Source organism: Talaromyces stipitatus, genomic scaffold, assembly GCF_000003125.1.
Source record: "Talaromyces stipitatus ATCC 10500 scf_1105507295541 genomic scaffold, whole genome shotgun sequence".
NCBI lineage: Eukaryota > Fungi > Ascomycota > Eurotiomycetes > Eurotiales > Trichocomaceae > Talaromyces > Talaromyces stipitatus.
In genome coordinates, this window is record NW_002990115.1 from 3,703,705 (window position 1) to 3,725,689 (window position 21,985).

Below are 21,985 nucleotides of genomic sequence, written 5' to 3' on the forward strand. Positions count from 1 at the left end.
AATAGTGCCGACAAAGCGTGGTTTAGAATAGATTACCTCTCTCAAAAGGTGACTTTTCACTATTCGCTAAAATGGACTTTTATGGTGATTGTTCTACGGTTATTTCTGTCTAGGCCAGTTCAGGCTAGACAAAGACCAATTTCAGCATATTGAAAATTGCTTCACGCTAAAAATTGCTCTATACCCAAATTGTAAAAAAGGCCAAAAATTGCTGTGCCAAAAGTTGCTCTCTGCCAAAAGTTGCTCTATGTCAAAAAGTTGCTTTGTGCCAAAAATCGCTCCATGCCAAAGTCGTTTGCCCAAAAAATACCTGCAAAAGTTGCCCTATGCCAAAAAGTTGCTTTGTGCCAAAAATCGCTCCATGCCAAAGTCGTTTGCCCAAAAAATACCTGCAAAAGTTGCCCTATGCCAAAAAGTTGCTTTGTGCCAAAAATCGCTCCATGCCAAAGTCGTTTGCCCAAAAAATACCTGCAAAAGTTGCCCTATGCCAAAAAGTTGCTTTGTGCCAAAAATCGCTCCATGCCAAAGTCGTTTGCCCAAAAAATACCTGCAAAAGTTGCCCTATGCCAAAAAGTTGCTTTGTGCCCAAAAATCGCTCCATGCTAAAGTCGTTTTCCCAAAAAATATCTGCAAAAGTTGCTTTGTGCCAAAAAATTGCTCCATGCCAAAAGTTGCTCTATGCCAAAAGTTGCTTAACGCTAAAGATTGCTCCTACGCCAGAAAATCGCTCCATGCCAAAAGTTGCTCTGGCAAAGTCTAGATGTGGAAAGATCGGAAATTGGACCCTTATCTGAGGGGAACCAAAGTGGAATCTCGATCAGATAATATACGGTGGAATAGCTACCTGAGAGCTAGTACTTCTATAATATTATCGATTATCGAGAATAGGCAAGTGAGAAATGGTGTAGGGAGGGTGCTCACAGAGGATTGTTACGATATCGTAAACAGATCGACATGGGATGGGCGCCTATAGAGGATTGCTACGATATCGTAAACAGATCGACATGGGGAGGGCGACTATAGAGGATTGCTACGATATCGTAAACAGGCCGACATGGGAAGGGCGCCTATAGAGGATCGTTACGATATCGTAAACAGACCGACATGGGAAGGGCGCCTACAGAGGATTGCTACGATATCGTAAACAGACCGACATGGGAAGGGCGCCTATAGAGGATCGTTACAATATCGTAAATAGATAGCATGCATATGCGCCCACGTATTGCAGTTTCTTGAAAAATCAACTTTTGAAAGGTCCTAAATCCTAATCCCCTAATCCTTCCCGGCGGATGCAGAACCGGGCCGAACCACGGCCCACAATCAGCTGTCAAATGCCCCCACCTTGGTGTGGACCTGTCTTGGCGTATCTCTAAAAATAGTTTAGCCCCGCTTGGTTTTGGGCCTAGGACCATGGTCCTAGGTCCTTCTCGAGCATAGATGTACTGCTTTCAGTCAAGTAGGGCTCTCAGTCCATCCCGGCCATGGGCCAGTGATCCTGTGTTTATAGTGGGTTTAGGTTGATAGCCCTGATTCACCCCGCATCCGCAGTCAACGTTCCCAGCACAGCGTTTGTTTGAGGAAGGCCATCCTGTGACAAAGTTACTCCTAACACTGTGCAGGAACTAGGTAGTCTAGCCCCGGACTATGTCAGTACTAGTATTTAAGTCCTAGGAAGCTATTCCCAGGAAGATTTACACCATACCGAGGGAATCCTGGGTCTTCAGCAGTTCTGTGTGACTAGTCTTGGGATGGGTTGGGAGATTGGTCAAACAATATAGATTGAATAAGTACCTGGGAATTCAATCCTATAATGGACTCAGTGAAAAATAGCTGCGAGTCATTGAAATAGCATCCTCTAACATAACAAATGAGCGAGAAATGGCTGGCAAAACTTATTGCCTTGTCATGTAATCCATTTTCTATTCCTATCTAGCCTGTTGCCTACTCTAGAGCAGATCACCTTTTCCATTCGACCTGCAGAAGATTGAGTACATTACACTAAACCTGTTATGCTAGTGCGGGAAAGAAGTATACAAACAAGTTGTTAGAGGTTGACTATGGAATTAGCTAGAATGGGTTTTTACCCATCGCTACATCAGAAATATTAGAGCGAGGGTTGGAAATACGTCATAAGTGGATCTGTTTCAGGAACGTTCTAGAACATACTACGGAGTAGAATAAATTTTTCAAAAACGCCCTTTGTAATTTTTAGTATGTATATTAATGTATTATGATAAGGAAATGGACGAAAATGACTGGTCAATTATACGATGTGTTACCGTAAGAAAACATGTTTAAGAGTGGGGCGTAGTGGTGAACAATGTTTTCACCCCATATTTTTCATATGATGATATAAATTACGGTGGCCCTTAGTTCAACTTCGTACCACCATTCACTTCCGTGTTTTTATTTCAACAATGTAACTGCATCGTTGAAAAATACAACCCTACTTAATTTGTGTAAATATATAACTATACTATTATGTTGTAGTACACATCTTACGTCATTAGACCTTGACCATCTTCCAGCGAAAAGAACACCAGCCCTTAGATGATGACTATTATGGCAGGGCATGCGACCTGCCACTAACTACAGGCCCTGTACCTTCTGCCCCTTCGGTCATGAGGTCTCTTCAACGTTTCAAAATGACCTTTCATTTGTGAGCTGCCTATGAATTTGTTGAAACTATGATCACACTAGACTTACTATGCTTCAATAGGCCGTTTAAACTGCTCTAAATAATCATTTCTTACAATGACCACCTAAACGCTATAAGCAAGTTTTCGATGGATAGATTTTATGGTAAGGAAAAGGTTTAAGCTTGCTGGAAATCAAAGTGTGCAAGAACACTATGTGTAAAACCACCAAAGCAGTGTAAAAGCGGGGTTTTGATGCTTAGGCACTTAATTTTTGTGATACCACCTTAAGTAAATACACAAATAAAGTGCATAAGCATTCACTTGATGTAGATACTATACAGTGCCAAGACAAAAACGTGCAAGGGCACCAGAATGTAAAGGCACGAATATGTATGGGCACTGTGGCGCAGAGTCACATTGATATAGATACACTGAGGTGTATTGCCACTCTGGTGTTCTTACTTCTTAGTGTCTCTATATCATGATGTCCCCACACATAGTGTGGCTTTTCACTAAACTGGTGCCTTTACACCAAGGTGTCCACACATGAAATTAGTGTCTTTGCATTAATTGAAAGTATCTGCACTCTTTAGTCCTTACACTAGACGGTCTCTTCATGTAACTATGGTTGTCTGTGCATTATTTCAGTGTCTTTGCTCCTTGGTGTCTCTGCCCAGTCAAAGAATACAACGTATATAAGTCTAACTGTTATCCTTGGGTTCTCTCATGCTTCAGGATTTTTCAGTACGGTCTTTGAATGGACTAGTATATTATACTTGGTTATTTCAAGCTAGGGTATATGAATATACGTCTAGACGAGCCCACTTGGCGTAGATAAGTTGGATTTTGACAAGATCTCTGACAGCTACAGCAACCACTATATGCGGTTGTAGATGCCTGAGGCATGAAATCACGGAGAATAGTTCTTCCAGTACTGACAGTGACACACTTCAGAGTCACGCTACGGATCACATACCATAAGTGGAGTAGTTTCAGCGGAGTAAAACTTCTAGGGCCTGCGAAGTTGTCTATTCAGAGGTACTTTCTGTGGATAGACAACTTCTGCGGACAGACAACTTCTGCTGACAGACAACTTCTGCTGACAGACAACCTCTGCTGACAGACAACCTCTGCGGACAGACAATTTCTATAAATAGACAGCTTTCGTGAACAGAAAAGCTTCTGCGTAATAATATGTATGTGAGGTGCTCTACGAGACGTTAGGGTCTCAAAAGGGCGCCACATTCTTGCCACACCACTCCAGCTTCCTAATCTGGAACACTAACGCCTTCTAGCTAGGCACGTGGCTCACGAGGATCGGGATGGGACCCACTTAATGATCCACGAGTCTTTCTCACTATCCACGACTTCTATAATCCATGATTTTCTGAACCATCACCAGCCAGGAAAATCGTGGTCCCTATATGAGTTGCCATCCTATATGCTCTGTTATCTCACATGTGCTCCGGACCTTTTCGAATTCTTATCGCTAGAACTGTACGACGGAAAGATCTGACTCTTGCTAGTCACTTCTTACATGCCTTGATTTTCAGAATTAGTCAATCTTCAAGTGTCATGTCCTGGATCCCGGCATAGTTTCTGATCTCCCACATCATTTGCACCCACCCTTTCACGTCTTCTGGGCTCATGGCGTCCTCGTCTTCAGTATCATCGCCCAGCCAGTCACCAAATTCGTCTAGGGGATCAAAATCGTCGTATCGTACGAGGATGAATGTTTTTCCTTTGAGATATGCGAATTCGAAATCTCTGTTGACTAAGCAATATACTGGTCGCCTCCCATTTCCACTCTGATCTGCGAACCAAAAACCAATGAATACGCCTTCATGGATGAATATGGGAGTTGAACATAGTTCACAATCTGCGTCATCCTCCTCGACCGTAATATCTTGTTGCGAGTCACTTTCTATCTCTATTGAGGGGATTGGTTTGTCTGGGCAACTCCTTGATGGTATTGTGCATCGTTTCTTTGAAGCGGGCTGGACCGAAGGACTCCCATATTGTTCCTGTTTTCGTTTTGAGGATAAGCGGCAAAACGACTCTGAGACAGACTGTCGAGTTGGCGATTTATGGCTTGTCATGTTTGCTTGTATTACCACAGGAGTGAGTTCACAAAACTAGTACTCTCTGCGATTAGTATGTTTCTCACTCGGTGATACTGGGCACTATACCTCTGGTTTGACGTCCTGGATTTCTTTTAATGATGGGGAGAAGTAAAAGGAAAACAGAATGAAAGTGCGGACAGAGGCCTTTATATAGTTGGACCACCAAGTATTTTGGCATTCTAGGATGCCGAAACCGAACTGTGTCTGCGATGTTACAACCAATCATGGATCAAGCAGAAGTACATGGTAAGGCAAGTTGGTGGTAGTGACTCGCTATCAGGTTATTCTAGTACGGTTTGAGCATGGGCTGGTGGCTGTTCAGGAATTGAGGACCATTTCGAAGCAGATTCTGTCTGCTCAGGAACACATGCACGATTGTACGTACCCAATTATTGATGAAGGAACCAGCCACGATGATTGCTCCTGTGCATGAACACGAATCAAGTAACAACTAAACTTCCCATCAGTGTGCTTCCAAATCTTCTTCAATAATAGCTTCTCGTCTGATGACTTCGATTTTGGATTTGCATCCATTGCGGGAGATATGGCTACTCTGTCAAATTGATGATGTAGCGATGCCCCCTAGAAAGTATACACTTCGGGATACCATAATTGTGAAGCTGGTTTCATGGCTGCTTGTTTGAACTCCTGGATCTATCTGCGAGACATCCTGGCTATATTATACTCCTCAAGGTATGATCAATAAGGCGAGAACGCCTTGCAATGATCGAGATACCACTGCTACCCTGAGTATTTTCCATTTTTGGATAGCAAGTGTGAGAAAGAAGCATGGCTGGGTGCGACACCTGCTGGTTTTTGGTTGGATACATTGTATGTTATGCTAATACATTGACTGGTCAACAAAGGACCATGGTCAGAGATATCGCAGCGCCACGCATGACAGACTCTCCTGCTTGATTAGGATGAGCTACAGTGCGATTCAATGGTTATGAATGTTCTATTTAGGGATGCACTATGCGGTGGTGCTACATGATATGTGGCCAGTCCTAGTATTTGATTGGAGGTGCGAGACCAGGTGCTTTGCATCGCACTATGGTAAAGCTTGCTCATCTCCACTTCACTGCCAGCGTTGCATCTGATGCACCTGAGATGACAAGAACTGGATTGCTCAGCCCCCCTGAATAGTGAGTATCCATCGACAGATTTTGGTTCAGAGAAGGTATAAATTGCTGCAACTTCCCGGTGCAGTAGGACGATTCTATCTTCTTGATTCTTTCGCCAGATACCTACACGTCCGTTAAAATGGAGACACAGCAACAACAGGTCCCTGTTCAGATCGACAACTCGAATCTCCCAGGTTTCACACACGGAGCAGAGTTTGCTGCTGAGGCTACCACACAGATTATGCCTGACTCTCTCCCCTCCACCATTCCTTTTGATGAGGATTCGTCTCCGAGACAATCACCGAGTGAGCGAATTTCTCCCAGTGAAGAGGTCAGAGGTGCGACAGCTCGTTCTTCGCAAGTTATTGAAATAAGTGACGAGGAGGATGGTCACGCACGTTTGTCGCGACCAAGACGTCGTATTGCTGGCCCGATCGATTATACTTATCAAGGATATCATGATATGATAGAATATGCGACCACTACATCGTCAAATACACGCAAACGAAAAACAGAAGACACCACCACTGTGGATTTCAATTCCAACCTTGTGAGTGAACATTGCCTTGGTTTTCCTACTGTATACTTACAATTAGTAGGATCAGTTTGTCAAAAATATTCGCCGTCAGTATGAGGCTTCGAATCACGAAAGCAACCGGTTAAAAGTGGAAAATGACCAGTTGATGGAAGAAATCCGCCAATTAAAAAAAGCTAAGAAGCATTATAAAGGGCAGGTGCGGACGTCAAATCTACGGATCGAAGCTTTTCGACGACATATTGATGAACAGAAAAAGCGAGGCATCCTCAGCTGCCCCATCTGCCGTAGGTCTAAGCCAAGCTGGCAGATACTCGGTTGTGGCCACCTGCTATGCACAGAATGTGTGGAAAATATCAAGCTCCAGGGTCAAGTTTACGAATATCCTTGTCCTCAGTGCACGGCCCCTATCAAGTCTTGTTTGGATTGCCATCCTAATTTGGTGGAGTTATAGCTTCACTTGCTTGGAGATAGAAATATTTTTCTCTTTAGTGTGGACAATTGGAAGAAAAAGTATTCGTCTGAAGTATATATGAAAAACCAAGGGAGGTTCAGGTAATTCAAGAATGCATCAGACCCTGGGCTGCGAGGTTACTCAGCATCCAAGAAGAACAGAAGGATCCTGCTCCATATATATTGAGAAGGCGGCGCATAAGTTGCTGGATTGACAAGAGACGTCCACGAGATATTAGCGCCGAAGACCGAGCAGCGCTGTATCAACATCCCGAATATCTGACGGCCAAATACCCTTCGAGTTGATCTACCTCCATTCCTGTGCACTATTCATATCGTGACGATTGTATCCTCGGTTGAGAAGATTATCTTTTGTGGAAAGACGATCCGAGCACTGACATATATACCTTTTACGGCTACGTATAAGAATAGCACGGAAAGATAGTTGTTCCGTAGGCACTGCAGTACACTGCTTCGGTGGTTCGCTCGCTATGGCCGCAGCCAAAGGTCAGGTAAACAATTCCGCACATTATCTAGGCAGTATTAGTATGGGAATAATCGATTTGTTTTCCATGAATCTCACATTCTCAATGAAATCAAGTGGTCGGAATTCAATCGGTATCGTGTGGAGTTGCTCTTCTAAGCAGATTGATGTAGGTATCAACTATACGATACAAGGGAGAACGAAGAAGTTTCGAAGTAGAAAATTCTCTTGTCAAGAATATTGGTAACGGACTATTTGTATTCCTGCAATGTGGATTCAACGGGGACGTGGCTTCCTTATCTACTTGTCTGCGTCAACGGAGTCTCAGCTGGAGAGAGCAACTCGCTTTCACGGATCAGCCTTGTCAGATGAGCTCTGTAATAGCTTTTAATTTACCACATGTGATTGATGTTTCCATAGCACTAACTAGAGCACACTCAAATATTCTTCATTGATACGCCTGATTGACACGTGCGTTATCGTGAGCCAAGCAAAGCATGATCTTTGGAAGACTCCATGACAGGCTTTTCAATTGAATGTCACTCATGACAATTTTCAAGCCACCATGGATGTCTAGCTGAGGTCGCATAATCCTATCAAATATGTCGATCACAAAATGCCTACGGTGAATAGCGCTCCACAGCTCGTCGACACCGAGCCGGGCCATATCGCGAACGAAGCGTCGACTCTGTTGCAGATTGGGAAGGACGATCCCCATGTTGGTGACGACTTGAATGTGGCGACGATGGGAGCGTGATATTTCGATCAGTCACATCATGTGAAGGTATAACGGACGGCCTCGAGGTCGAATTCTTGAGAAACTTGGAGTATCGGAACTGCAGCGCGCCCTCCGTCCGATTGGGGAAGTGCCTCAGGATTTGCGACCAGGACAGGTTGCCCTTTCCTTTCAGCAGCTTCAAGCGAACATCTTCCTCATTGGTCCACGCCTTCCTGTGCTTGCGTTTTTCTCCAAGGCCTGACTGTCGAGTGTTCAAGTGACTAGTCCGTTGGTTGTCACCTATTTTTTTGGTGGTCTTATCTTTTGAAAATGTATGAAGGTCCGATCCCTGTGTGCTATTCACTTCGCACCGACTGTCTCCTTTGCTAAGCGTGTTATTATTATTAGGTGAACATTCATCCGAGCACCCTCTGCCCTCTGCCCACGAGAAGGAATACATAATCTGTGATGGAAAGAACTCGCAAGTCAGGACACCTCGCTGAACAGTCCTCAAGTTTGGAAGCGACAAGTCTCCAAGCTTGAAACCTGCAACCGCTTCTGGTTCCATTGGGTCGCTACTGATGATGGGCTGATACTTTGGTCGTTTTGTGGAATGGCGCCGGTGTTCCACATGCTGTGCTCGGTCGACGTAATCATCATCATTTGAGTCGTCGAACTCATCACTTTCATCTAGTGGATCTGTTCGGTACGTCTGCGTCTCGGTGCGCAAATGATAAGGGCGTTTGCGTGGCTTGGGAGACTGTGCTGCAGGTATAACTATAGGGACTGCACAGTTTTCACGGTGACAAATTTCGTTTTGTTCACTAGACCCCGACGGTGCCGGGTCTTGAGACTGGATGGAGGCTGGTTCATTGGTCGAATGATCACCCTCGCATGAGTGTAGACTATCTGGATCATCGCCTTGGTCCTGCTGTGTAAGGCCAGTTTCCCCATTCACACTTGAAATCACGTTTAGAGGGAGGGCAATTGGGGTAAATTCCCCTTCCTCACTGGGAATATCCTGGCTCTCTGGGCCACTGCCTCTGACATCAATATCGGGCTGATGCGTTAGGGTTTCTGCTGATTGTAAATCGCTAGCACAATCATTCACGTGTAACTCTTCCACATTATCGGAATGTGCGATTGCAACTGAAATGGCGTTTTCGCTTAGTAAGTCGGGATCTTTGCGTATTGATTAGCATTCTGTATAGTCGTGGGAAAAAAAGGTCACAATAAATCCATAGATAACCTACTGGTAGAATCATGAGTCCCGTACCGTCGTGAACTGTCAATCAGTTTTGTTGATTCTTCGTGCGGCGAATGTGCTCGGGCCGGCCCCTGAAACATTACTGAAGCACTTGGACTATCACTTCGAATATCTGAAGGATGTTCTCACTCTGTCAGCATTTTCTCGATATCCGTTAGGGGAATTGGCATCTCTAAATTGGATACACTCACCAGAAGATAGACTTTCGGAGTTATCTGTAAGGCTTTCACTGCCATTGCGATCTTGTTGCCACTCTCCCTTATCCTCCGCGGTCGTGCTCACAACTGTGGTATTCTTGACCGCCATATCGCTCCAAGCGGCGAGTTCCGTATCGAAAGCATTTGTGGATAAAGGTTTTCGAGATGTCTGCTCTTGATCGACCGGGATGGAAATGAAGTTGGGCATCGACTGGTATGATTGGATAGGGGATGAGTCAGGTTTTTGTGGTAAAGGGTGAATCAATGGAGGGAATTTTGATGGCAGTGTTGTGATTTTGGAAGATTTGGAAGATTTGGACGGCTTGGAAGGAAAGGGGGGTTGATACGGGATAATCGCGTCGAGATTGATCATCGTGAGAAAGGGGGAAAGTGCAGCAGTAAAGGAGTAGGTATTCGAGACCAGCAAATTGAGCAGTAAAGATGTCTGTGGAAGGTACGGGCAACCGCCTCCTTTAGTACTGCGATGGCCGCCGGTCCAACCTTGGGACGATCCCAGAAGAGTACCGCAATTTGCGCAGGAAATACCACTTCTACCCTTCCGGGAATCAAATTCCCCAGCTTGAGCACGTCACGCAGTCAGCCTCGTATTTTTCCCAATCTCGCTATCATCATCACTTGATTCAGCCAGCCACCTTGGCTATCATAGCTGACGCATCTTTCACCATCCCATCCAACCTTTTCAATGCGCGATTTTTCTGATTGGCAACGCTTCCAGGTATAGGCCTGTGATTCATCATGGTGAGACGACTACTGCAGCACGGTCACATCGGGTGATTGCTCTGACCATTGACCTGGCGGGAAGAATCTCAGCGATGACTCATGGTAAGTACAGCTGACGTGTTATACATCCACCCAGAGACTGCCTTGATGCGCGCGGCAAGTTTTTCATTGGTCGTTGTCCTCTTTAACCAGCAGGTGGTGAGACATCATGAGGTATTTTTGGACCGGTCCGGCTAGACACGTCCTGCTGCCATGGTCACGAGCCCCTCCGAGCTGAATGCCATGAACAGGGTACTTCACGGATTCGCTATTCAACTCAGACCAATACTTGCATCTGTTTGACTGCCGTTCCACTCATGACTACCTGTTGGCATCGTTCATTCGTCGCACTGCGCCAACCATCAGGGCGAGGTTCTCGGTGGCTGCCTGCAATTGTGACGTCTTGGGGTTGCAATGTGTCTCAGCCATCCCCATCGCCTCAGAGAACGTCCCGCTTGATTTGGAAGAAGCTGACCAGTCCAGCGAATGGAAGAGCCATCCTTGTTGGCAACCTGCACCGTCACACTGCCCTGTATGGCAGCGCATGTGGGGCAGAAGGAGGGCGTCCAATTTTTTCAGTCGGGTCCGGCGCTTCTGCCTGTGACATCGCCATTGTCCGAGCGAGGAAAATGCGAAAGGAGAAGGACGGTGGTCGTGGAGCGACGCACTCGTAGTTTATATACTTCGCACCCGAACGTGACTGGGACGCGATCCCTGATCGGGACCGGTCGACGGCCACTAGACCCGATCCAGCCGACGATTTCCACAAACGGTTTAGCGACACGCGGAAAAACCGGGACGCGGAAACGGGCGTCGCCGGCGCATATCGAAAGACTCCTAGTTATCCGTTATCTCGCTATATATATATCTTGAAAACAGCCTGATAAAAGCATATACATAAATAGTGTAACTGCCGAGTTAAGTCACTTATGGATACACAATGCAGCATCGAATGCATGCATGCATGCAAAGTAATCATAGCTCAAGAGATTGATAAATTCAGATATACCGTCTATAATTATTCTGCGAGACTCGTCAGCGTTTGAGTCCGTCCATGTCAAGTGAGCGAGCCAACCGGAACTTGGAAGCATGGCAGTTAGGCTCACGGACAGAAGTTGACTACGTCCACACGTCTACCGACGACATTGCGCGGAGTTGCACCGTCAGACAAAATTGAGGGGCCAAAAGACATGGATGCTGGTACGTACTTCCCTCTCTGCACCATCTGTACTCCGTATTGTGACTGATAGCATCACCCGTCAGCCATCCTCTAGACCAATACTAATTCAAATTTCAAGTACAGGTACATGCATATGCTGGGTTGTATGCACGACTAACGTGATCGAACCCTTTTTCCTTCAGTCTAGATCCCCGCCTCATCAAGTCATTCAATAAAGGCGGTTGGTCGGATCGCCTTAGTCCAGCCTCGCTCGTTTAGGATTTGTGGCGTGATTGGTGGGATTGCTTTGATCTAGCAAGGAATTGTATAACGGTCTTTAGACCTAGATGCAAATTTGGTCTACAGAGGACAGATTGCGCGTCTCGTCTCTCGTCTCTGTGCATTTGAACTGAGGAGTCTTCTTGAAGCCTCCACTTCGTCTTTCTGAGTCGGAGACTCAGAGCGACGCTTCCAATAGAAAATAGTTCTGCGTCACCGACCAATACAAAATCAATATATGCATTGACTTTCCCATAAACGGTTTAGTCAGGGGCACGTCCCCCTGAAAAAGGTTAGTGCGTATTTGGACGGCTCGTTGGTACATCCCGATACGCAAAATTACACAGACATCCATGAAACATGGAACATGGAAACATGGAGAGATTTGGCTTTGAGGCTGCCTGAATTGCTTCATGAAATACGAGAGAAGGTCATGATGGAGAGAGACATTCCAGTGGTCACCATGTCAACGTACTGGCTATGCATGGAGGAGTATGTAGAGAGCCGTGACTAGATGCAAGGGATGCCACGCGAGTGACTACTCTGTACACTCCTGGCTCCTGAGAAACAAAAATAGTTAACTGTTGAACACGAATAAACAATTTTGTGGAATCTGATATCATCATTACGTGAAGCAAGATCCTTATGGATCTGATCGCTTCACTCTCAGCCCTGAGTACCCAGATCAGGCATCTATCATATACGGAGTACTCCGTAGAGGTTAAACTTCGTTTCTATACGGAGCACGGAGACTACGTGTAGAAACCCAGTTCCTACCTGTTTATACAGAAGGGAGGACAAACTTTCAATTAATATATTCTTCCAAGGACGACCCGCTGTGATGGAATAAAAAATAATACTAGAAGTTATTAAGGACTGTGCCTAATTGGGACTAACGGGGCTAGCCGGTACGCAATCAAGCATCCCCGGTAATTGGAGGAGCCCCGGGCAGATTCCAGCGTTTCGAATGCCGAGTTTACATCTTATACATCTTGTATCTTATATCTTGTATCTTATATCTTATATCTTATATCGTATATCTTGTGAAGATGAAGGTGAAGATGAAGATGAAGCGATTCGATCTCCTCTTAAGAACCAGAAGCATTGATCAGAACTATTCTCCAACTATAGCAGTTAGTTTATAATATAATGAATAGCGTACAAGGCGTATGGTTGTATGTATTCCCAGGGGTAAGCAGTGCCAAGTTCACTAAGCAAGGGGCGACCTGACTAACAACACCAAGCCCGCGGCCTCTTTTTTACTCTGTTATTTCATACCTGGCCGTTGTATTTGCAATCGACTGAACCAATGGCAGTTGATACTTACTGGTTGGTACGGAAAAAACAATACAATTGGTGGTTTAATGTACAAATTCTCATCGTCTGGTACCGTCTCCGCCAATTAGTATCTCCCCACTCCGTACTTCATTTAATCTCATATTCTCATCAAAAACCACAAACCTTCGTCAAGCCTGGCCCCGTTGGCCCCGTTATCCCACTGATCGTCTGTGTTCTCGGCCTTGCCTGTCAAGTTTTCTCTCTCTCTCTGTTTTTCTTTTTTTCCTTTCACTTTTCTCGTACGCGCTAACAAGATTACAGCTGTGTAACAGCAGACATAATGAAATCCCTGTGGTGGTCCCTGCTCCTGAGTAACCCAAGCAGCTGGGATTCGGTCATCACGATAACTAGTCACGTACTTCGTATTAAGACTACTAAGTACATACATAGTTACTAGTTACAATCGCACGGAGAATCAGAATCAATCAGCATCCTCCAATCCACATAAATTTTTCCATTGGCCGGCGTGACTAGTGCTCCCATATCCGATATCGATACTAACTATTGATCCGTCTCTCAACTCCTTCCTTTCTTTCCTCCCCCCTGACTGTCCTGACTTCTAAGGAGTGCTTGTTTTTGCTTTCTATTTCTTGTTTTGCTGAACTGATTCTTGCCGAGTCGATTCAATTCATTGTTCACTGTCTTTCTTTGTGGGTATCCGTCTTTCGATCCCCGTACGGCAGTCGCTTTATGCAACCCACATTCTTCGCATCGTTTCAGAATCTACGCGGCATACAAACAACTTTCTTTTTTTTTTCACCAGGTCGACTTCATTGTGTACACCCAGCGCTTCGTGTGTTGTCAACCAATTCGAGACACAGGCTTTGTTTCCATCGAGCATGAAATTCTGATCGGATCCCATCCGCTATTCGTCCACACACTTGAGACCTGACATTGAACGTAACAGATCCGGATCAGGGTCTGAGAAAGAAAAGGAAGAGACAAAGGTCAATCAGTTCTTGATGTCCGAGAAGGTGTGCTCTGCTCTTCTTCTCCTACATGACATTAATTAATCGTCGACAGTCACACAATCCGAGTCCCACCGTTAGGAGATCTCCATATTGCCGTTCGCCGGTCGAGCCAACCGATACCACCGGTCAAAATGAATAGATTCAGAAAGGGCAAGAAGGGAAAAGATGTCGAAGAGACCGAGGCTGCGCCTGCCTCTTCGTTCATGGGGAAATCGGCAAAATCAAAAAAACAAAACAAGGATGAAGTCAAACCGGAGCTCGACTTATCCACTGCTCTCCCTTCAACCGACAACTTTCGCACCAGTCTTTTGATGCCTAACCTCTCGGCTCGGTTTAGCATGCTCCGTGAACAGGACGATCCCACGACAAAAGTCGGAAAAGCCAACGACGACAGTGTCTTGTTCCCGAAGCGAGCGTCGCGACTCAATTTGTTCGGTCATAATCCTAACCCTCTGACTGATATCGCGGAAGTTTCGTCGATTGATGGTCGGTCATCGTTTGCAACGCAGAGGATTAATTCGTATGCCTCCGCTGAAGACGGGACGGATGACGACTGGCAACACGGCAGCGTGATGAACAGAAAGAGGCCTGGAGAGGGAAACAATCTTTTCGGTGGACGACAAAAAGTGTACAAAATTCCTGTCAGTGGTTCTGGTAAAGATCTAGGCGGTATGAGAGGCAGGACGGTGTATGAAGATGATATCACATTATCCATGTTTCAGAAATTGAGACTGAAAGAGAAAGAGGAAAAGCGTGCCATGGAATCGACAGTGGATGAAGTCCAGTTGACTCCGGAAGAGGATACAACATCCTTGTCAAAGAGGATGACCTCTTCGTCCACGACGTCCGGACAATCGAATCCGCGCACTTCAACTGCAGCAACCTCTATCGATGAGCAACCAATCGCCTCGAATCAACCCGTAGCGAACGGCCCCAAGCCTACTGGGATAATCCCCGGTAACTTGAATGGGCACGTCAGTAAGACGCGCCGCCTCTACGGACAAGGTCTTGCACAAGCAGCTCAAGATCAACAATCATCAGCTTTGACGCGTCTTGAAAGTCTCAGCCGACAGCGCGCAGGAGCGCCTCCTGAGCTTCCTCGCCTCAATCGCACATTTTCCCGAAGCGCCACTAATCTCCACGACCGACGCCAGGGTATATCCCCCATTCTACCTACTCCATCATCTGCGAACCGCACCTACAGCCCAGTAAATTCGACTGGTTCGCCGTTATCCGAAGCTCTAGATGCAGCCCCAAAACCAGACCGAATTTCAGACAGCAGTAGTACTGCTTCTCCTGTTTACGGAGCAGTCCCTCCGTTGAGCCCTCCTATCAGTGATACTGAAGAAATGACGACTCTTGCCGCCGCATTACATCCCGAAGATCGGGGTAAAGCCACAGCTATGGGACTTTTCAATAAGCCGAGTGGTCCTTATGACGAACAACAATTCATGCGCCGCCAGCTTCAGATGCACGAAAACCGTACGGGGACTACTCCTACCACTCGTCAATCTCCAGCCAACAGCGTTTCGCGAGGAGAAACAAGCGCCGGCCGCCCACGAGGATTATCCAATACGAGTTATCGCTCCAAGGCAGAGTCTGCTTCATCTCACTATAGTGACGGGACCCACAGCATCGGAGAGGCATCTCCACAAAGACCTGCCGGTAGCAACGGTACTTTTTTCTTGAATCTAGATAACAGCGACAGTGAAAGTCAAGCTGGTGATGAACTTCGACCTCCAAGGAAAATGTCTTCAGTAAAGTCTCAGTCTTTTGATGGTATTCATCCTGCTTTCCGCTCGCGGCCTGCGTCTAGAGATTCCGACGGTATACCTTCTTCGACTCGTGAATCTTTTGAAGTGCCAGAAAGTAAAGGACACGACTTGAACCCGATACAAGAAACCACCAACCCAGCTCCCCCATCGCCAATCCTTGAAGAAACTTCCGACAAAGCTATTGATTCGCCTACACTTGGACCAGCTGGATTGGGGCTTAACAGCATGATTCGTACACATCTGAGACAGGATAGTTCGCAGTCCATTTTGCCTTTGCCCTCGCCTCGTCTACCGTCTCATCAAGACCTTTCATCGCCGATGGAACCACCTACTGGTCCACCACCGCCACCACCAACTTCTGGATTCTCAAGTGTTGCGCTACGAGCTAAGCAGCTTCGCGAACAAGCGGCTGCTCTTCGCGAGCAGCAAGAAGCTGAAAAGTCCGAGACACGCGCTCATGCACAAGAAGAACAATCACGGTTCGGCCATCATCGTGATAGCAGTCTTGAAACACAAAAGGAACGTGAAGAATTTGCCCACGAGCTCGCAGAACGGCGACGACGGGTTCAAGAAAATCTGACTCGACTTGGTAGCAGGTCTAATAGCCCAGCCCCAGGACCTAATACCCCTGATACTGGTACTCCCAGGTCTGGAAATGGATTTTCCCTTCTCAAGCACCGGAACAAGAATAATGTCCCAGACGGGTTGCCTACCCCACCGTCCTCTAAGGCTTTGAAGAAGCTTGGTATTGGTGGCCCATTGATGAACGCATCTACACCTTCTCTCGACTCGTGGAGGGATGACGAGCTGACCCATGGTTTTGGTGGCCTAGGCAATCATTCCAACTTGAGCTCGCCGCACATTGCATCTGCACGCACTGCATCTGGTCGAGCAAACTATTCTCGCAGTGCTAGTCGCGGCAGTGAAGAGGGGCCAGATTCTGGGTCAAGTCGACCTGAATCGCCTTCGTACTATCGACGAGACCGGTCAACCTCTGCATCGGGACGATCCAAAAGCCGTCCACCGCCGCCTCGCGAGGACCTCGACATGGTTGCGGAACATACAGTGAGTCGATATGGTGAAAACACACGAACACCTCCCATGCGTCCATCAATAGACACCGAGTACGTCCTCTCTGGTAGTCGAACAGGTACACCTTCGCACCTAGAGATCATCCCACCCCAAAGCGATGCCAGCAGTATCGGCACGTCCCCACGACCTTCACCTGTTGTTCCTCCATATTCAGCCAACGCTACCCCTCCTCTTGACGATAGACGGGACTCACCCAACATGCCCAACCGTTCAGATTCGACAAATAGTGGATCCCTCCCTCAACGAGGTCCCCCAAAGAGACAAATATCAAAATCCCAAATCTCAGAACCCACGTTTGTCTCCAGCACCTCAAACGTTCCCATGGTCTCGCTACCACCTGGAGCAAGTCTGAGCAACGGCATGCCCAATACACCACCCATCCCACCAATGAATCCTCGCCGTCGACGAACAACAACCACACAGACGATCCTGGGGGCAATCAAGGGTGACCGCTCACAAGCACCATCATCAACCCGCACCAGCCAGGATGACGAACGCGCCCGTAATATCAACATTATGAATAATTATAATAATATCAACCACCAGGCGGTAGCAGCAAACGAATCTCGACCGGGCTTGTTACGGAAGATGCAGAGTGAGGGTGGGACGATGAATGCGCGAGCTCGACAAGAGGCGATGATGGCGGCGACTCCGACGATGCCTAATTATCCTCCTGCTGCTGAGGTGCAGGGAGGGATGATCTAATCTTCTTTTTTTTCTCATTATTCTTCTGGCTGACAGCAGATTTGTCGTTTGATACTACTTACTTTTCCGTGTATTCATTGAGCATACCAGCGATATCCATGGCGTGAGAGATTTTGGTACTGTTGTATAGTTGTATATCAGGTGTTTGTATTCGAGAATATACTGTTATACATATTCATCTTTCTTCGTATCTGTCTTTCTGGTTGTATTGCTGTATGTGTATCAAGGTCTGTGTTGACTCATCATAGTCAGACTTGGTCTGATATACCAACTACGCGTCTAGCAACTGGCACCACCATATCATATCAACATAAACATAAACATAAACATACTACCAACCCAACCTATCACTATCTATCATTGTCTGGTGGTAAATAGCCATCACATTCACAATGACCACCGCTCAATCCCCAACAAAGCCATTTCACACCACCACCTCCTCCCCCCTCAAAGCAGCATCAATAACTGAGGAGTCACCCAGTTAGTCATCCAGGTAAACAGAAATTTTCTCATATCAAACAGCTGAGCACTCTCCGCCTTCAGGTCATCTCTTGTTTCCCTGGCGGCAAATTCCCCCCTATATATTTCTCTTGTCGTGTGTCTCTTCTTCTTTTTCTTCTTCTCTTCTTCTTCTCTTCTTCTCCTTTCTTCCTCTTTCTCACCCTTCCACTTTACCACGACAATACGTGACGCCTCTGTGAATAGCTTCATTAGTTGATTTGCTTCTCTGTACACATCCCATACTCTTAATTTCCCTGTTTTTTTCACGACATCTCATCCTCCCCTCAACGACATTGTCAGTAACGATATCATTATCATCAAATTCTGCAGCGTCAGCAGACTCAAAGAATAATGCCTGCAGAGTTTTTGCCCTTCTGGACGCCATATAAAGTAGGTCATCACCCACTTTTTTCTTCTTTTCTCCTTTCCTCTCCTCATCACCCTCGGGTTCTCTCTGTCTGTGTGCACTTCTCCACGACCACCTTGGCTTTTTGGCAGATGATCGTATTTCATTTTCTTTTCTATTTCCCTATTCCCTTATTTCTTTTTTCTCATCTCCTATCATCATGTCGAGATTCCTTTACATGATCTGTGAAGAGGAGTCCTTTGATCTGTTCAATCTGCCAGAGGCAGAAGGAGCACCACCACGACTTGCCTCAGGTTGGAAATCAGCTCCTGCGAGCATCTGTTTTCTGGACGATGCTACTACTGAGCGGCGATTATTGCATGTAATTTCCCTTTGAGGATTACATCAAAACACTGAAAAAATGAAAAAAATGAAAACAACAAAGAAAAAATTTGGAAAAAACAAAAACAAAAAAAAAGGGTGCTGACAACATCATATTGTACTTCTTCATCACCTCGAGACGTCTCGCTCTTATCAGGACCATGCTAATATCATCGTGGATAGGTCGATTCTCCTACCAGGAGGTACGAGATCCTCCGGGGTGGCGGACGGGTCCCAGTTCGCATTTCCTGGGGCACCTAGTGAGTATTTTCTTTTGTCCTTGACCTGACTTTGACTTGACATACTGACTTTTCAGGTGCCCAGGAATCGCACAACAAGGAACCCGTCCGTCCGCCATCTTGGTGGCGCCGCCTCTCTCATATTCACGGCCAGAGGAAGAGACCTCTTGGACAGAGCAGCAGATGCCTGCTCGGACAGTGAGGGACGATGTCATTAGAGCCAGGCCTCGTCCTAGATCTTCCAGCATGTTCGCTCCAGACATCGTCCCGATAAACACGCCTATCGGTGGACTGAGAGAGTATGCGGCGTCAGACCCAGGGGGGTGGACGACAGAGGTACGAGTGGGGGAATCTCCTCGTGAGGGTAAGTGTCATCTCAGATTAGGGCTTGCTTTCAGCTTTGACTAACCTCACTTAGTTCCCCCCTCGTGGCCAATGCCACCTCACATGGTGGATGTTTTTGCCTCCGGCAAGTACTCGGATGCAAAGATCCAGCTCTCTTCAGCAAACGAGAGCGACCCGTTCCCAACAACAATATTAGATGTTCATCGGGTCGTCGTCTCGCAGAGCCCTGTCGTCGGTGCGATCCTCGAACGTGAGTCAATGCCACAGACAACAGTTCACATAATCGCGGGAGAAAGCTTCTCTGCTCCTCGGGGTTTTGAACTTGCGTTACAACATCTGTACGGGTTGGAGCTTCTGGGGCTGGGGAATGTGTACAACTTTGCTCATCAAATTCTTGGAGTGGAGGTAGTCGATGGATACACACCTGACAAATTGAAGAAAACAGCCATGGATTTGGCTTTGGCTTATGGGGCTACGGGTGCTTTTCTTAACCAGCCAGACGTTGTTGACGCAGCTTTCAAACTTGTTGTGGGCCTTTTTGACTGGAGCAATCTTGAGACCGCTCTTCAGTTTGGACTTTTTCCTGAAGAGTTTTTGCTGGCCTGGATCCCTCTCAAAAATATTGCTAAGGAGGATACCAACAGCAGCAGCAGCAGCAGCAGCAACAACAAGGACAGCAAGGGGAAAAGAAAGAAGCGACGGTCAATCCGCGGGAAGAGGGCACACAAGAAGACAGTCGTCATTGACAATCTGAACACTGAATTGGTCGAGAAGTACGCTCCTAGAGTTGCATCTGCTACCATCGACTTCTTGGTGCAGAACCTACCTTCAAACTTTTTTTTCGACCGCGCTGCTTTGGCGAATGATCTGCATGATCGTATTCCTGTTCATTTACGTTCCATGTATAGTCTTTCCAACATGAATCCACTATTAGCAACCTTGCAATTCGGCGACTTTCCTATCCCTACCCCTGAGTGCACGCATGCATCTGCTATTTTCCTTGCTCTACCGTTTGCACACCTTCGTGAAGCTACTGAAAAAATGCGCAATAGTGGGATCTTGACAAAGGATATCATTAAGGCAATCCTCCAAGAACGCGAAGAACGTCGTCTGACTGCTTTGGAGAAACATGCAGAGTACACCTACAATAAGGGAGATGACATTGACTCTATGGTGAACGAACTGGGCTATCACGAGTTTGCAGTTCATCTCGAGGGGTTTGAGGTCTCTTCTGGAGTTGGAGTTACCCAATATGAATACTCTTTAAATCGTGAGTGGCAGGGGTTGTGGCCTGAGGGGGATGGGTTTTAGGTTGTGATTAGTGAATTTGGCGATCATTCCTGATTTTCGTTGACAGGTTCTGATCTTGATGATACCCATGTTTTAACTTTTGAACTTTTGAACTTCATGTTGATACTTTCTTTCTCGGATGACACAACCATCATGTACTGTATGAGTATGAATGAATCAATTATTTCTGAAAATCACCAATTAATAACCCTCTCCGGAAAAAACTCATCAATCAACTCTTCGTAGTACGGCCTCAACTCCTCCACCTTGGGCAACTCATCACTCTTACTATACAAATCATACGGATTAAACGCCCTAACCGCCCTCAGCATTTCCTTGTCTTTCTCATTCATCAACTCCTCATACGCCCCCGCATTATGCCAGGGGTAAAAAGAATGATACCTTATCATCGCCAACGCCTCATCCGGCAGAGTCGACTGACCCTTGACAACATGATAGAGATACTCATCATGCCCCCACGAAAGCATAACATTATCCAACCCTATACCCGGGAAATATATGCCCAAACCCCGATCATAAACCTCATGCCCATAATCAGGATTCGACACAAAACTCTCCCGTCCATAGATGATTCGATCATCGAATGCGCATCCAACAGGGAACGTGTCACCGACAACATCCCACTGGCCCTCCGCAATCCCGTCAAAAAAATACAACAATTTGCCCAAATCGTGTATTAGGCCGGTTAATTGCATCCATCGCGGTTTTCCGTCTCGCCGGATTGCTTCGGCGGATTGTAGCAAGTGCTCGATCTGACTTAGGGATGTGTCGGGATCGGAGTCATCGATTAACGTGTTCAGCCGCTCGATGGCTTGCCATACACTCATCCGAGCCCTGGTCGAAGAGCGGAATTTGTTGCGTGCAAGTAGGTTATAGGCTACGGTTTGTTTGGTGTGTTGCTCTTTATAGAATGATTTTACGCGCGCGCAGGCGGTTTCGTATTGGCGGAATTGGGATTTGTCTTTTGTTTTGTCGAAGACACTTTCGTCGTAAAGGCCTTTTTCTGTGGTGGTGGTTGTGGTGGTGGTGAGAGGTTTGAGAATGTTGACGGCGTCGATGTTGTCAGATAGAGTTTCTAGGGCTTTGCCGTCACGTTTTGTGAATTCTCCTGCTGCCGCTGCGGTGGGGAAGGTTGCTCCTGGTGCCATTTTGTTTTCTTATGATCTTGATGATATTGATTTATTGATTTGGACATGTAGTCAGAATCACAATTTATATACATG

At 46.4% G+C, this 21,985-nt stretch overlaps 6 protein-coding genes across 6 annotated transcripts, besides 4 other annotated features; 4 read left to right on the plus strand and 2 right to left on the minus strand.

The window, feature by feature from the left end:
- TSTA_037170 (uncharacterized protein) lies at positions 1-153 on the plus strand (the record flags this gene model as incomplete). Its single annotated transcript, XM_002480886.1, has 1 exon — positions 1-153. A coding segment is annotated over one exon (153 nt), but the record flags the coding sequence as incomplete, so codon positions are not given.
- A 5,872-nt stretch (positions 154-6,025) lies between these two features.
- On the plus strand, positions 6,026-7,020 carry TSTA_037180 (uncharacterized protein; the record flags this gene model as incomplete). The annotated part of the gene is made up of 2 exons (XM_002480887.1): positions 6,026-6,436; positions 6,486-7,020. The coding sequence occupies 2 exons, from the start codon at positions 6,026-6,028 to the stop codon at positions 6,873-6,875; spliced, it is 801 nt and encodes a 266-aa protein (XP_002480932.1). The 3' UTR covers positions 6,876-7,020.
- A 504-nt stretch (positions 7,021-7,524) lies between these two features.
- TSTA_037190 (uncharacterized protein) lies at positions 7,525-10,065 on the minus strand. The gene is made up of 3 exons (XM_002480888.1): positions 9,535-10,065; positions 9,330-9,455; positions 7,525-9,258 (listed from the first exon to the last, which is right to left on the minus strand). Exons 1-3 carry the CDS (start codon positions 9,911-9,913, stop codon positions 7,979-7,981), a joined length of 1,785 nt encoding a protein of 594 aa, XP_002480933.1. The 5' UTR covers positions 9,914-10,065; the 3' UTR covers positions 7,525-7,978.
- A 4,133-nt stretch (positions 10,066-14,198) lies between these two features.
- Positions 14,199-17,816, plus strand: TSTA_037200 (uncharacterized protein; the record flags this gene model as incomplete). Its single annotated transcript, XM_002480889.1, has 1 exon — positions 14,199-17,816. The coding sequence occupies one exon, from the start codon at positions 14,199-14,201 to the stop codon at positions 17,637-17,639; it is 3,441 nt and encodes a 1,146-aa protein (XP_002480934.1). The 3' UTR covers positions 17,640-17,816.
- Positions 17,817-18,241: 425 nt separating this feature from the next.
- Positions 18,242-18,295: a microsatellite.
- Positions 18,296-18,902: 607 nt separating this feature from the next.
- Positions 18,903-18,964: a sequence feature (A-rich).
- Positions 18,965-19,352: 388 nt separating this feature from the next.
- Positions 19,353-20,762, plus strand: TSTA_037210 (uncharacterized protein; the record flags this gene model as incomplete). Its single annotated transcript, XM_002480890.1, has 2 exons — positions 19,353-19,470; positions 19,525-20,762. The coding sequence occupies 2 exons, from the start codon at positions 19,353-19,355 to the stop codon at positions 20,760-20,762; spliced, it is 1,356 nt and encodes a 451-aa protein (XP_002480935.1).
- Positions 20,090-20,121: a microsatellite.
- A 23-nt stretch (positions 20,763-20,785) lies between the features above and the next one.
- Positions 20,786-21,910, minus strand: TSTA_037220 (inositol oxygenase, putative; the record flags this gene model as incomplete). Its single annotated transcript, XM_002480891.1, has 2 exons — positions 20,786-20,899; positions 20,951-21,910. 2 exons carry the CDS (start codon positions 21,908-21,910, stop codon positions 20,786-20,788), a joined length of 1,074 nt encoding a protein of 357 aa, XP_002480936.1.
- Positions 21,768-21,791: a microsatellite.
- Positions 21,911-21,985: the final 75 nt, after the last annotated feature.